The 16,343-nt window shown below is 41.9% G+C and overlaps 1 protein-coding gene across 1 annotated transcript in view; it reads left to right on the plus strand.

Annotated features, from left to right (window-relative positions):
- The first annotated feature begins 567 nt into the window (after positions 1 to 567).
- The window catches only part of OXCT1 (3-oxoacid CoA-transferase 1), a 120,825-nt gene continuing 105,049 nt past the window's right edge, over positions 568 to 16,343 (plus strand). The window contains exons 1-4 of the mRNA XM_006207690.4: positions 568 to 1,031; positions 7,264 to 7,372; positions 8,449 to 8,539; positions 16,183 to 16,318. Coding sequence (XP_006207752.1) covers positions 954 to 1,031; positions 7,264 to 7,372; positions 8,449 to 8,539; positions 16,183 to 16,318 — 414 coding nt within the window. The 5' untranslated portion in view covers positions 568 to 953. The remainder of the gene's footprint in view (positions 1,032 to 7,263; positions 7,373 to 8,448; positions 8,540 to 16,182; positions 16,319 to 16,343) is intronic.

Consider the following 16,343-nt stretch of genomic DNA (forward strand, 5'->3'; position numbering starts at 1 on the left):
GATAATGCCCATGATCGATTGTTTATAATGGGGCCAGAAGCTTTGCATGAATTACCTCATGTAATCTTTACGACAGTTCTGAGTACTGTAAGCAATTTTAATTTACAGATAAGGACACTTAGGCTTAAGAAAGTTATGAAACTTTCCTAAGGTCAGTCAAAAGGATACACCCCTGCTGAGTACTCTCTTGGGTTTCTGGGACTCCGGTGTCAGAAAGATACTGAAGAATGCAAACTTGGCTGACGGGGATGGAGAGGACGACGAGGTGTGCCAAGACCAGGCCTCAGAGGCTCCAGTCCTAATCTTTCCTTTTTGTCCAGGGACAATCTTGACCAGGTCTGTCTGGTTACACCTCATGGCAGATGGTTTCTGGCGGCTTCACAGAGCAAACATACTCTACACAAACCAGGGAAAGGTGTAGGGAGAGGGGACTGGGAAGTAGAAGACATGGGAGCGCTGTCCAGATTGTGGGGAAGAGAGATAGTGGGCTTCAACCGGCTACTGCTTTGCAACCTACGCAAGTGCCAGACACGGACTTGAAAAAGCAACATGCTCCGCGAGAGCCCCCTGCGCCGCCGTAACGCTAGGCTGAGACTTCTCCGTGCCCTTGGAGAAGAAGACAGACACCCGCGCCCCTGCACAGCCGAGGGGCTGCGGCGCCAAGTGCGCGCAACACAGCTGCCTGGAACACGCCGCCCCTGGACTGGGGACCATCCCGCGACCCGCCCAGTCCCGGGGCCCCTCCCAGCCTCGCTTGTGCGTCAGCCAGAGCCCCGGTGCCCGAGGCCCCAGGACGTCACCAGAGCGCGGTCGAGCCTCCCGCCCGCCCCGCGCGCGCCTTCCTCTTCCTCCAGGACCGTGACGCGGCGGCGGCGGCGGCCCGGACGGCGAACACTGACACACTCACTCGCGCACTCCGGCCCCGACCCGCTCCGCAGCCCGACCGCCCGGCCATGGCGGCTCTCACGCGCCTCTCCTCGAGTCTGCGGTTCTGCGCCTCCGCCCGCCGCTCCGAGGGCGTCTGGTCCAAGGTAAAGTGCAGGTGAAGAGCAAGGCCCCGCGCAGTTAGAACGCGGAGGAAACCCCGAGGGGTGCCGCGTTTTCTCTTCTGCCCGCACCCACCCTCTCCAGCCTGGCATCCGGCATCCGGGGCGCAGTACTGGGGGCACCGAGACGCGCCGACGCCTTCCTGGCCTCGCTGCTCCTCCCGCTGGCCGCGTGGCAGGGTTCTGCACGAGCTTCCCCGATGGGACGAGAAGAGGAAAAGAAGCGCGCGGAGAGGCTGAGAGGCCGGAGGACGCCTGACAGCGCCGCCGCGCCCTTCGGGGCTCGCTCTCGTCCTCCTGGGCCCGCATGCCCGCCTCGCCGGCAGCCTCTTGCGAAGGGGCTCTGGCGGCCAGAATGGGGAGAGGGGGGCTCGCAGGTTTAAGGAGGGGAAGGGGTGACCGCAGCCGGGGAGAGTTGTGTGCTCCAAATTGGGGATCTCGGGGCAGGGGCGCCTCTAGAGGCCCAGAATCCTGAGCCGGGTCAGCCGGGGGTCGAGTTCGCCGCCAAGGGGTGGGACTCCACGCCCCGCCTTCTCCTCTAGAAGGCTCCGGGGCACCTCGGCGGTGGGAAAGGGAACCCGGACTGGAGCGCTCGCCTGGGCGTTTACCCCGCCACGCGGAGGAGCCTCTAGAGGTCAGCCGGTGGCTGGAGCGCGGGCATCTCTTTTCCTGAGCTCCTGTGTGTCTGGGTTAGAGGATTTCCGTTTTCAAAGCCTTTTGAGAACCTTGTTCTGCTTCATTGCTCCACGGGTGGTATCCCGAGACACTCGCGCCGTAATTGTTGGTTGAGTGGGGTTTTGTTTTGTTTTGTTTTGCCCCTTGCTCTGTCCCCGCCGGTAAGCCCACGTCACGTCCACTTGTGTTTTCTGTCCCGATTCCTTGGAGGCGGTAACTGGACCAGAGTTCTGGGTCTTGGAGGGAGCTTACCTCGGCTACCACGGGAGCCTCCTTGGAAGGGAAAAAGAAAAGTGATGTTTTTACCTAGTAGCGTTTTGAATAACAGTTCTGAACTTGAAAGCTTGCCTTGCTCACCGTGCGTACACACAGAGAACCAACCCGCCTCATTGCTTTTGTATCTTTCCCGCATCCATTTTTTGAGAGCAGGGAACGCAGAAGGGCCCCTAAGCCCCGTAGATAAGTGCTAGGGGACGATTTAGAACTAGAACATTTTACTCATACATGCCTCTTAGGAAGCATTTTGGTAGTTGAAGATAGCTTTGGATATATAAAACTTTGTTAAAAGGGAACTCGACCTTCAGTCAGTTTGCTGTGGGTACTGAAACTAATGCAAACCAGGACATAGCGATATCCTTGGGCCAAGGTCAATAACATTCCTTCTTTTGGCAGTTACTTATTTGCCTAGGTGTAATTTACTCATTTTCTTTCCTTAGGTATGTCATTAATCTATTCCGGAAGCCCAGCAAACCTCTTCTTAGATGGCCGAGCTATAAACTTTGGGTTTTTCTGTATTTCATCTCTCTGTTAAGGTTTGGTTAATACAGATTTGGAAAAAAAATCATGAAACTACCGTTAACTCTTTACCTACCTCTCTTCCTTGCAACTATCTTTTTCCAGATCTATCTCCAACCCCAGACTCTCCTTAGCTGCAGTCCTTCTAGTACAGCTTACTAGCCCATGTCCTTCAGGACTTCAAGCTCTTTCTGACCAAAAATGAACCAGCCATAGAGTGGCTTTTTCCTCCTCCATTTTGTTTCGATTATGCTTAACAGCACCGGTATCCATCCAGAGTGTAAGCTGGAAGTCTTAGAACCATTCTCTCCTCTACTCCTTTCTCCAGCCTCCAGTTGATCACCAGTGTCATGTGTAATAATTTTGTAATTAGCAGCTATTACTCTTGCAAATGTGTAAGTTTCCTCAGAGCAGACTATGGCTGTGTGGTTTTTTGTTTAACTCTCTTTCCCCAGTATTTAGTATATTTGATACAAAATGGATATTTTTGAACAAATAGATGAATGAAAGAATAATGTCGGATGAGAGTTGTGACATCTGTTTCAAAAGCTTTGCTGTCCTTTCTTCATTGAAGAATGAAGTTGAAACTCTTCAGTGTGGTCTTTAAGACCTTTTGCAGCCTGCCCCAGTCTACCTTTCGAGCCTGATCTTCGTGAGCTTCCCTCCAGGGGGCCTGATCCCACACTTCCCTGAACACACAGGCTTTTTACATCTCGGTACCTTTATTCAGGCAGCTCCCCTTTCTGGATTCCCCACCCTAGGAACTCTTGGAACACTTTTCAAGCTTCCTGATCCTCTGGGCAGAATGCATTGTTCCTTCATCTGTGATCCTTCAGAGTGCTTGGTATCCCTCCAAAGTATGTTCCCTTGAAAACAGAGTATGCTGCTGCTGTAGAGAACTGCCCAGCATCAGCAACTCCTCTGAGCTCCTCACGATTCATTCATAAGTGCATAATTAGCAGGATTAATGGCAGTGTCCACTTTGGGAGACACTCGTCCAATGCTGGACAACTACCTATGTCAGCTAATACAGGTCACTACCTTCTTGTGGCAGTGATTCAAGTCTGTAAATGTATGTGTGTACCTGCATATTAACTGTCCTTTCCTTCTAATGGGGTTCTCTTTACCTCTTTCCATATGGTCTTTCCTCCCTGTTTCTATTTATCCAGCTTTGAGACTGAAATGGGCAATGTCAGTCTGTGTCCTGATTTATATAACTACAAGGTGACTAGGTAGATAGCACATGGGTGTATGGTTTCATATCATTAAGATATTTTTATTTATTTAAAAACAAAAAAGCAGCATGCTTTGTGGATTTTTCCTGAAAGAGTTTCAAAGTGAAGTGCATTTTCCTTTCATTAAGTTCTGGAGTGTTGAATGGAAAAAGAGAAATTTAGGTGATAAGATTAGTGGTTGAAGTGCTCAGAAAGGAAGGAGATTCTGGATTGGGAAATCATGAGATAAAACTTAGGCTCCATGGTGGAAAGATGGAAAGGATTTTAAAAAGAGAACTAGATTAAATAGAAAAAAAACTTTGCAGTGTAAGAATTTTACTTCTTACACGTCAATATGTGCCGAATCATTATTTCTTTCCCCCAGTAGTAGTAGCAGAAACTAGTGGCATCAATAAGATGGCATGTTGCAGAAGGTAGAAGAGTGGAAAAACAAAACAAAATATGTTAACGTTAATGTAACGGAAGACCTTGGTGAAAAAAGTCATCCCCAGTATAAATAGATGTCAAAGCTGTACAATTCATTACTCTTCATTCTTTTAGGTGATCTCTGCAAACTTGAAGGTTATTTATTTACTTATTTATTTTTGTAGCAGATGGTGCTTGAGTCTTCTCACATCATTGTTTTAGTATTTAAAATATATCAGAAGCCAGGATCACTTTGTGAGCAGTTTAGAGCCCTGCTATGAATTCAGTTTTCTAAGGAAAAAAGGTAGCTGTTATTAGAGACATACTTTTCCCCACTTCCCACCTAATCTTAGAAGGTGTTGGGCGAGAAGGAAGAGAAAGTGGGCAGGGAGGAAGCCACGTCAGAAAACAAACCCAAAGGCTTTCTCTGGGATGCTGCCTCCTGGGCTCTAAGCAGCTCCCTGGGCTTCAGGGCTTGAAGATTCTGCTGTAAACTTTCTGGTACAACTGGCCTCAGGCCTCTTGCTTCCTCTTTGTCCCACTGCCTGCATTTATATTGCTGAGATGCCCAATAATCTTTACTTAGACTGGCACGCTTGACTGCAAATAAAATAAACATGTTAAAGTAATTGCAAAGCTAGGGCTCATTTTTTTCAAAGCCCTTAACAAAGATCACATGGATTAACTGGCTATAGTATGGATTGTGTTAAAAAAAATTCTTTGTAGAATCAGTAGTATATGCAAGTGTGTGTGTATATAGGGTAGAGCAGGGATGTTAAAAATGGAAACTAAACTCCAACCAATGACAAGTTAATCTTACTGCCCTGGAGGGGAATGGAGAAAAGTTCACGTTTCCCAAAGGAAGCTCATATCCCCTGGGTATCTTCTGTAATCCAGGCTCAGATCTAAGTGCTTCTTAGTCTTATAAATAATAAGACACCATTGCTTAATCTTTACTACATCCCTAAGAAACAGTTATCATCCTTTTGTAAATTTAAAATCAACCCCACTCCCCCCAAAACAAGAGACTCTGAGGTTAAGTAATTTTCTCAAGTTCATACTTTTTACTGGCATTAGAAACAAGGGTATTTGTGACCCCAAGATTACTGGAATGTGGCACATTATACCACATCATTTGTTTGTCAGTCAATAGATATCAAATGTCAGTATGACAAATAGATAGTAAACATCAACAAATATTGTTAACTGAATGTATGAAAAATGAAAAAACCCAATGTTGAGTGCCTGTAAATTCCTCAATATCTCGAGCCCTTTGCATATTCCCTGAAAACATGAGTTACTTTTATTGCTTTTAAATTTTTGGTTATCTGAGTAAGTGGGAAACGCTTGGGTCCTTTCTAAAATACTTCTGAGGTTCTTTTTGGGGGGATGTGGGGCAAGCTTCTCAGTAATTTATTTTTTTTAATTCTTTTTTTGGGGGGAGGGGGGAGGTAATTAGGTTTATTTATTTTTATTTTTTAATGGAGGTGCTGGGGATTGAACCTAGGACCTTGCGCATGATAAGCATGTGCTCTACCACTGAGCTATACCCTCCCCCCACTTCTCAGTAATTTCTGACTGTTTATAATGATGACACCGATAATCAGCTGAAAGAAAGGAATAGAATTCCTGACAAGTCTGCACTATGTAGGTTTGTTTCTTATGAACCTGAAAAACCTCTCTAGGTCTGTAGGGGAAATGAGCTTTCTTCTGACTTCCTCTCTGTAGGATTCATGTTTCTCAGTCCATGGATAAATAGTTCAGGATGACCTCACCACACAGACAGATTCTTTAATTTCCTTCCTCCTCCTTCTAAGGCTCTGACTCTTCAGTCTTAACTAGAGATATGACAGTAGAGTTCTTCATGAGAAAATAGGACCTCATCCAGGTTTGTTGTATATAAATGATGAAATAGAAGTAGTATAAGATCAAGGACTTTTAAAAAACACAGAGAGGAGTATATTGTGATAGAAGGCCAAACCTGGGACCTGGTCTTGCTTTAACAGTGTTGGGAAAGTTACAAGATCCAAGCTTCAGAAACTTGACCTTGTAAATTGAGTTGGTTGGATTAGATATCTGTGTTTTTCTCTTCTCTGTTTTCTCGGAGATAATCCTCAACTTTATTTTATGATTCTATGTGTTGGCCTATTTATTCAGGCTCTCAAACTTTTCATTTCTAAGATTAAAAATATATTTATGTGTATATGAGTGTCTTAAAGCAGAGTCAAATAACGCCTTGCTACTTGAGAGGAAAGAGGAGAAAGCTGTTTGTGGCCCAAACCCTTTCCTTTCTATCTCTGCCTCTGCTTATTTTCCTGGGCTGTGTTGCTAGGATATACTGACCTCCTCCTCTGACCTTGACCAAGGTTGAAATTTAAAGGGACAAAGGTCATTTTTTTGGTGTATATATATGTTTTTTTTTTTAATTGAAGTATAGTCAGTTTACAATGTTGTGTCAATTTCTGGTGTACAACATAATGCTTTAGTCATACATGAACATACATATGTTCGTTTTCATATTCTTTTTCACCATAAGTTACTACAAGATATTGAATATAGTTCCCTGTGCTATACAGTATGAACTTACTGTCTTACCAGATTTTGTGAGAATCCTTCTGTATTTCAAAGCGAGAGACATCTTGCCAGAGTTCAGTAGGTGTTCTGTGCGATTCAGTGGGTTTGTAGATGTACTTCTTGGTGTATTTGTGGGAGAGGGCGAGCTGTGAGTCTCTCTACTCCGCCATCTGGCCCCACTCCCTGAGACAGAGGTCATTTGAGCAACCTCTATCTTTGCGGGCTACCTGCTTGCTTTCACTCTTTCTCCAGGGATCACAGATGACATAGAGTTGGTTGGATTAGTTGGTTGGTTCTCTTATATAATAGAAGATATTGATCACAAGGGGATTCTGGTGATAATCTGTGATAGAGTATGTCCATCCTGCTCTTAAGATGAACTGTTTATAGCCCCACTTTTTCAAAGATGAGGTAGCAAAATTATTCTTATATGTATATATATGTGTGTATATATATATTGAATAAATTACTGTACATGTAAAGACATATCTCCAAATAATTTTTCACTTAAAAAATATTTTTTAATGTTTTAGGGATGTGTTTCCTACTTTTCAATCAGCACACGTTGCCATACTAAATTTTATACGGATCCAGTGGAAGCTGTAAAAGACATTCCTGATGGTGCAAAGATACTGGTTGGTGGTGAGCAATAGTATTGTCTTCCTTTTTATGGTGACATCCTTGTGTTTTTAGCAAAGCAGAGAAATCACAATGGGGACATATGTAGATTAGAAATGCCAATTATTTTATTACTCAGTTATTGTTTTATTCATTATTTTAAAATTTATGGCATATAACATCTATTATTTTATTATACTGTCCCCTTCCTGAAAGTTCTGCAAGCTTAGCCCTCTGTATTTTACTTTTTCTTTTCTTTTGTGTTTCTTTTTCTATTATTTTGAAAAATGGGAGCTTAAAATGGTGATGTCTTAATAGTAGCTTTGAAAAATCCCTGGATCCTTGGGAATTCTGTTTAGCTTAGAATGTTTGCATTGCTCTCATCAACACACACTTAGCCACTCCTTTCGTTCCTCCTCATTAGATGAGATAGAGAGCACATGTACATCTGTCTGTTATTCAGCCTCCCAAGTTCTGTTGCTTCTTTTTGTTCGGAATGTCTGTTAGAACCACTGTCTCACATTCATTAAACTTGCTGCCTGATTCTTACACATTTCTTTGGATTTTTAGGCCTTGGTCATAAAAGTCAAGGCTTATTTTTAGGGCGGCTTTTCATTCATTCATTCAGCTGATCAGTCTTTGAACATCCATTTTAAACCCAATACCATTTGAGGAGTTGTGGCAGATGTAAAGAGATGAAAGTCATTGGCCTAGACTTCCAATTCTGCAAAATCTATTCAGGCATATAAAACAAACATGCTTGAAAAAGTGACATACAAAGGTTGAATTTTAAAGTGACACAGTAATAGCTGTGTCGTTAAGTGCAAGAACAACATGTAATCATATTAACACATTGCACTTGGCTTTATTCTTAGGACTCAAGGATGTGGCAGTGATGTCTGGTGCTATAAAATGATGTAAAACTTTTGAACACAGCTGTATGACCGTTTACTGAATTTCTGAGATATATCTGCATTTTGCTTAATATGTCTAATAATGCATTTTGTATTTTTTCTTTTTTATTAAAAAGAATAACACACACATTTCCTTGAAAGAACATTATCCCCTTCAAAATTGTTTATCTTTTTGACTAATTTTAGGTTTCGGGTTATGTGGAATTCCAGAGAATCTTATAGGAGCTTTGCTTAAGACTGGAGTGAAAGGACTGACTGCAGTCAGCAACAATGCAGGGTAAGTGCATTTTTAAAATGATTGGTTTGAAAGAAATTGCAATTATTCATAACATTTAAATGAAGTCTATCAATGATGGAAAAATTTCACCATTTTTATAAGCAGTATACTGGAGCATCGAAAGATAGTGTTTAAGAAGCTCAGGAGTGGAGGTTACATTTCTTCAAATATTTTTGGTACCACCCTTCATAATCATAAGCAAGGAGACTTGCATTATTTTATATCTCAATCTGATGTGATTTTATTTGCCTAAACTTCATAAAGTTAAAATATGTGTTTTCCAATTGAGTTCTGCATTTTAAAATTTAGAGATGTTCCTTTATGTTGTATGTTATTGTAGATCATTATTTATAAGGGAAGGTGGACATTAATTTGAAATCTGTTTCAAGTCTTTTCTTTTGGTTATGCCCTGACCCTAGGTGATATATAAAGAATATATTAATTATTAATATATAATATATATATAATATATATTAATTAATATAATTAATCATTAAAAATGTTGCTGGTCTTGGTAGGAGGAGAAGGGTATGCAGCCAGCACTTAAGACACTAGGATCGCATATCAAAATGGTCAACAATGAGCCATGACATTTTAATGAAGAATGGCCTGCACGTTAAGGTATATTTAGTTATCAAGGAAGAAGCTGGTTTTATACAATAGTCATTTATATAAAACAGCAAGTCGTCAGCTCTCTTTTAACAATGAAAGACTTAAAAGATCTTAAAAAAATTAAAGAAATGAACTAAATTGGCAGTTTAGTCTGTTATCCTAAATGGAATTTGGAATAAATAGCACAGATTATTTAGGAAACAAAACTGATCCTACATTTATGCTCATTTTTTTTTCTTCACTGAGTTTATTTACGCCCTCATTTTCACTTGGAAACACTCCGCTTTTTCTGAGTATCCACATCTTTCCCATCTTACAGAAGAAGCCTTGCCCAGTTATGTAACTGCTTTAGCCTTCACCGATCTTGCCTCTTTCTGAATTCCTCGGAGATGGTTAGCCTTTCTTTCTGCACTGAATTGTATTTGTTCTTTCCGATATATGTTACAGACAATGATGTTACCTTAGAGTAGTTTTCTGTTCCCTACTGTGTGCTCAGCTAACTGTCTCAGAGTCACTGTGTGTTGTTGCTGGACGGGTTTGTAGAGCTCACCTGTTCCTGTTCCCTCATTTAACAGGGGAAACTCATCTGTGAATAGAGAAGTAACTTGTTCATGGTCACTTGATAGTTCTTAAACACATCCTGTGCTCTCTGAGCTGACTTTATATTTGTTATAAAATGCTTTTGATTGTCAGTACTTGGTTGGGTTTTTCTGACGGCTCAGAATGGTGTAGATCTATACGAATTCTTGATGTAGAGTGGGTACTGATAACCTACTTCATTGAACATGAAGAAGGCACTTTGCACACCCTCACTGGCAGTCGATCTCTTAATTAGAGGAGTATAAATCCTAGGGGTCTGTAGGAATGAGGGCTTCGTTTTGGCCACAAGAGTCAGATAAATGAAGACAACTTAGCATTGCTTCATTGGAGAACCAGTGACATGGTTTGAATTGGGTAGGTGGAGAGAACATGGAATTGGAAGTGATGGCTATTTTCTGGTTTAGAAAAAAGACTTTCTTATAAAAATCTGCCTGAACTGGAAGTCTTTCCAAAGCGTAGGACTCCTGATTGTCTGCTTTTTTTTGTTTGTTTATTTTTAATGATCAGTAAGACCCGTTGGCCTGAGGTACTACTTACTTCACTATGGAGTATTAACTGTTAGTCTTGATGAGATAAACCTGTTGCAGGAGAATCCAGGGAGTGAGAGAGTGGTCACATCCTAGGTCTTCGGCTAAGTTCCTGGGTTAGTCCTTGGCTTCTCACAGGAAAGAATTCTAGAGTAGGCCATAGTAAAGTGAAAGCAAGTTTATTTAATGAGATACACATTCCACAGATGGAATGTGGGCCTTCTTAGAAGGGGAGAGGGCCCTGGGATGTAGGGTTGTTAGTTTTTATGGCGGATAATTTCACAGGCTAGCAAGCAGGAGGATTATTCCAAATATTTTGGGGAAGGGTTGGGGATTTCCAGGAATTGGGCCACCGCCCACTTTTTGGCCTTTTATGGTCAGCCAGGGAACTACCATGGCACCTGTGGGTGTGCCATTTACATGCTAATATTTGCAATGATCGAATAATGAGGCTCAAGGTCTACTGGAAGTTGAATCTTGCACCATCTTGAGCCTAGTTCTAACCAGTTTTTGTTGTATCCTGCTTTCTGACCAACTGTGTCATTCTTATAACGTACCCTGCCCTCTTCCCTCTGGTCTTGAACCCTCCGTTAAATCACTCAGATGAGTCAATACTTTGATATAAATTGATTAGGAAGGTAGGAAAATTGCGACTGTTCCTTTGACTTTTGAAAGACTTTAACATATGAATTAGAAGCTTGAATGAACCAAGTTTCACAATAAACTATAAATCAACCAATTAAATGACAGACTCAGGGGAAGAATAGATGTGCTATATTGGTCATTTTCATTTCCTCTTGACAAGATTGTTTTAGATTACAGTTCTCGCAGGTGGGGATTTAGCCGGCTCCAAGGGCAGCCCCACTTCTATGTGAAGACTAATACATGCTGTCTGATAATATGTACGGCATTACCCCCTCGTCCATGGTTTTGCTCTCCCCATGGTCAACCTCAGTCTGAAAATACTACATGGAAAATTCCTGAAATAGTTCGTAAGTTTTCAATTACAGGCTATTCTGAGTAGCGTGATGAAATCTCACACTCTCCTTCTCTCTCCTGCCCTGGACAGGAATCATCCCTTTGTCCCGTGTATCTTGCCTGTTAGTCACTTGACAGCCACATCGGTTACCAGATCGACTGCTGAATCACAGTCCTTGTGTTCAAGGAGCCCTTATTCTATAATGGCCCCAGAGTGCAGGAGTAGTGATGCTGGCAATTTGGATATGCCAAAGAGAAGCTGTAAAGTGCTCTCAACTTAATAAGGAAAGGAAAAATACTGTACACTGTGGTTGCCAAGATCTATGGTGAGAATGAACCATCTATCCATGAAATTGTGAAGGAGAAAGAAATTTGTGCCAGTTTTCCTGTTGCACCTCAGACTGCAAAAGTTAGGGCCACAGGTGTGTGGTAAGTGCCTAGTTAAGCTGGAAAAGCCATTAAATTTGTACGATGACATATTTTGAGAGACAGACCACATTCAGATAACTTTTATTACAGTATGTTTTGTAATTGTTCTATTTTATATTTAGTTATTATTGTTAATATCTTACTGTGCCTAATTTATAAATTAAACTTTATCATAGATATATATGTATAGGAAAAAAGGTAGCAGGTATAGGATTTGGTACTATCTGCAGTTTCAAGCATCCTCTGGGGGTCTTGGAATGTATCCAAGGATACAGGGGGACTACTGTATGTACCTGTGCTTGTGAGTACAATCTGTTACCTGTATCTACAGGTGTACTTTGTTTATTGCAGTTTGCTTTACTGTACTTCACAGATACTGCATTTTTTACAAATTGAAGGGTTGCCCGGCATTGAACCACATCTATTGGTGCCATTTTCCCAACAGCATTTGCTCACTTCATGTCTCTTTGTGACATTTTGTTAATTTTCATAATATTTCAAACTTTTATTATTTTTACATTTGGTATGTTGATCTGTGGTCAGTGATCTTTGATGTTGATGTTACTATTGCAAAAAGATTATGACTCACTGAAGGTTCAGATGATGGTTAGCATTTTTTAAGCAATGAATTATTTTTTAATTAAGGTATGTGCATTGTTTTTTAGCATCATGCTATTGCACACTTAACAGACTACAGTGTAGTATAAACATAACTGAAAAACCAGAAAATTTTCAGAATTTGCTTTATTGTGATATTTGTTTTTTTGCAGTTGTCTAGACATCCCTGAGGTATGCCTGTAGTACCTTACAAGTCAGGGACAGGACTTCTGTGAGGGCCCAGTCAGCAGTTTCTCACCCTAAATAAAATTTCTGGTTCTGCACCAGTGATGTTGAACCAGGAGACAAGGGCAGATGGCCCCTCTGTGGTGCCTTCTTCCTTACTTGTTGAGACAGCTGCGGCTCTGAGAGCTCTGCAGGGCTCAGTGGGGAGGTCTAGGTCGCTGTGGCTGATCATTAGCATCCTCCAGGATCTGGTTATTTGTGCTGGGAAGGGCTACCCACTTCCTGGGATGGGCACTTGGACTTCCTGCTCAGCTCATGGAAGATTTCACTTGTCTCCTATTGCCATAAATTCTTACTAACCTCCTGTGTCATAAATTAACCTTATACTAAGTACAGATCTTCCTCCACTTATAATGGGGTTACGTCCCCATAACCCCATTGTAAGTTGAAAATATCCTAAGTCATAAATGCACTGGATACAGTTCGCCTACTGAACATCATAGCTTAGCTAGCTTGCCTTAAACATGCTCAGATCATTTACATTGGCCTATAGTTGGGCAAAATCATCTACTACAAAGCCTGTTTTCTAATAAGGTGTTGAATACCTCATGTCATGTATTGAGTACTGTACTGAAAGTGAAAAACAGAATGGTTGGGTGAGTATCAGTTGTTTACCTGGGTGATCATGTGGGCGACCGGGAGCTGCGGCTGCCACCGCCCAGCGTCAGGAGAGAGTATTGTACTGCACATCGCTGGCCCAGGAAAAGACCAAAATTCAAACCTGGAAGTATGGTTTTTACTGAATGCCTGTCACTTTCACACCACTATAAAGCCTAAAGTTGTTAAAAGTCAAGCCATCTTAAGTCAGGGACCATCTGTCATGCACTATCTTTTCTTTTGATCCTCAGTATTATTACAGAGTAAGTATAACATGTGTAATTGAGATTTAAGTATGTTTAAAATGAGAGTAAACAAGAGAAATACAGTTTGGTAAATGGTCGCAACTTCATTTCCATTAGTTTTGACAAGAACTGCCAGTTAATGAGATTTCAGAAAATGAAGTTTCAAATTGAGAAAATGAAAAATAGTTGTGGAATATTGATGTGTTTCATGAAATATCATTTTGTTTTGTATTAAAGTATCACTGTAGCGAATTCTTGGATTTAGATATCTTTTCACTACTGAAATATTTGAAACCTGAACTTTTTGTGCTGCAGGAAAAAGGTTGAATCTAGTTATGCAAGGAAAATGTTGGCTACTAAAAGCAAGCAAGATAATCTCTTTGAAAGTCCACCAAATTATCTTTAATATCAAAGAGATGCAAAGTACTTTAATATACATTTTTCTCTATTAGAAATGGTATGTTCCTCATTTGAAAGGATCATGTATGTTTTTCTTCTCTCTTTATATTGTGAGTGAAGGCCCTGCCTTTTTCATTTTTGTACTATCAGTGTCTGATACACAGTAGACCTGGGATATGTGTTTGCTGAATTTGTGAGTTGGAAAGTAGGTGGCAAAAAAGACACTCTTATTATAAGCTATCTAATAGCATTTTTTTGAGGGATAAAGTTACTTTGTTACATGGTCAGGTGGTGACCTGGGCTGAGCATCTTAAACATTGCTTGGTTGCCTTGCCAAGTTGCTAGTCCAGAAATAAAGCAAAGGCCAAAATATACATGCTTTCCAGAGCCAAGATCAACAAATACGGAAAGGTCATCTCCAAACAGAGCCAGGTTCAAATGTGTAATGGGTTGAAAAGCCAAGCAGAGATCCATGAAAGTGTGGCTAGAAAAACTCCCAAGTCAATGAATGACCAAGTGTATTCTGGTTTATGGTATGGACCTCTGTACTTGGAGGGCGTTTCAGATATTTAAAACTGCAGAAAGGAAATGGACTATATCGACCTTTGTGGATTATTTCATTGTCATAACTTTAGACAGGGTTCCAGAGGATATCGGTGGTACTCTTGTATTGGATAATTGAGAGAGTTTACCAAAGAGACTTTCTTTTAAAGGAATGGTCAGGGCTGAGGGAAGGCGACATGGGTACTGATGAACTCTGGAGTTAGGAACAGAGGAGAGCTGTTACCACCAGCCCTGGGCCTGATGAGTTGAGGGGAGGGAGCCACTAGGACCTGGAAGGAAGCCTTAAGGAGAAGGCTATCCAGTGTGCCTGGGCTTACCAGGCAGAGAGCCAGGGGAGTGTAAGTCATGACATTTTGCCATCACCTGCCCCCCATCTTGGTGATGCCTCCCACTGGCTGAACCCCACCAGAAGTGGGTGGACCCAGTCAGAAGCCAGAGGGCAGGGGGTCCTCATAATTCAGTCTGTACATGTCAGCCAGCGCAGGCATAGGGCAGGCTGGGGTTGGAGACTAGATCCAGGGGGACAAGCAGCAAATATCCAGCACAGGGACTTGAAGACTTTGATTTTTATTACAGGAGAGCCAATGAGAAGGGGAAAGTGAAATCAAGCCACAAATTCATTTGGCAAATGTTCAGCAAATGTTTATGTCGAATCCTGTCTGGTGGAAGAGTTTCTGAGAGATGGAAAGGCCAGTGCAAAGGCCCCCAGGCAAGATGCCTGGTGTGTTTAAGAGCCAGTAAGGAGGCCAGCAGAGGTAGAGAAGTGAGGAAAGAGAACGGGAGGAGTGAGGGCAGAGATATGAAAGGGCGCCTCATCACATTCTATCCCATGAGACCCTTTGCTTTGTGCTGAATAAATGAGTACCATGGCGGGATTTTGAGCAGAGCAGTGACAAGATCTGACATACTTTATACCTGCAGTTTTGGCTGTCATTTTGTGAGTGGATCACAGGGATCAGGAGTAGACACGGGGAAGGTCACTGCAGTCCCCAGGCAAGAGATGGTGAAGGGTCCCAGAGAAGGCGTGAGAATGCTCAGATTCTGAAGGTAGAGTCAGGATTTCCCTGTAGAGTTGGCATGAAATGTGTGGGAGGCAGAGCTCACTCCTCTAGTTTTGAAGTGAAGATCTATAAGGATGTGGTTGCCATCAAGTGAGATGGGGAATGCTACAGGTGGAGCCAAATTTAGGGGAATGGAATTGTTAACCTGAAGAACTGAGGGCCTCACTAGGAGTTAATTAGGAGTAGGGAAGAAACAAACAAAACCCAGAAAGCACTGTGTATATGTGGGGAGGAACCAATTTTCCAAGAGATTCCTTAGTGATTTGGAGTCCTCTAGTAGACAAGTATATTATTAATCTTCAGGAAATTGTCCCCATGTCTCAAAGTGCATTCTTTTAAGAATACTTGTTATTTAGGCTTCAGTTTTCTTTTGGACCAAGTAAGAATAAACGATGCCGCTCTTCTTTTTACACCCATGGTGGGTGGGAAATGTTATGAGATTCAATATTGGAAGGCTAGGACTGTGAAACAAGTCTACTAGAAGGTTGACCTGTTACCTGGACTACTTTAAGGTACTCAGTGTGTCAGGACTGCCTGGAAGAGGTTAGAAGCTTGGAAATGACACTTCTTTTTTCTTTTTTTAAGAATTAGGAAAGAGTTGAGTGGGAATGGTCACTTGTGACGTAAGGAGGATGAGGATGGGGAGTGGCATCAAGGTGGGAGAAAAGGAGGATGTTAGGAGAAATGTCAGTGGTTTGTCATATAAAATGTCAAATTTTTGAATGTAAATGATGCTAGTGTTCTGTCAGACCTCCCTTGATTGTAAGCTGCTTGCATTTTCTTTCCAGGGTTGACAACTTTGGTTTGGGCCTTTTACTTAAATCCAGGCAGATAAAACGCATGGTCTCTTCATATGTGGGAGAAAATGCAGAATTTGAACGACAGTACTTATCTGGTGAATTAGAAGTAGAGCTGACACCCCAGGTAAAAAAAAATTCTCTGCTTTTCT

Source organism: Vicugna pacos, chromosome 3 (assembly GCF_048564905.1).
Source record: "Vicugna pacos chromosome 3, VicPac4, whole genome shotgun sequence".
In the NCBI taxonomy this organism is placed as follows: Eukaryota; Metazoa; Chordata; class Mammalia; order Artiodactyla; family Camelidae; genus Vicugna; species Vicugna pacos.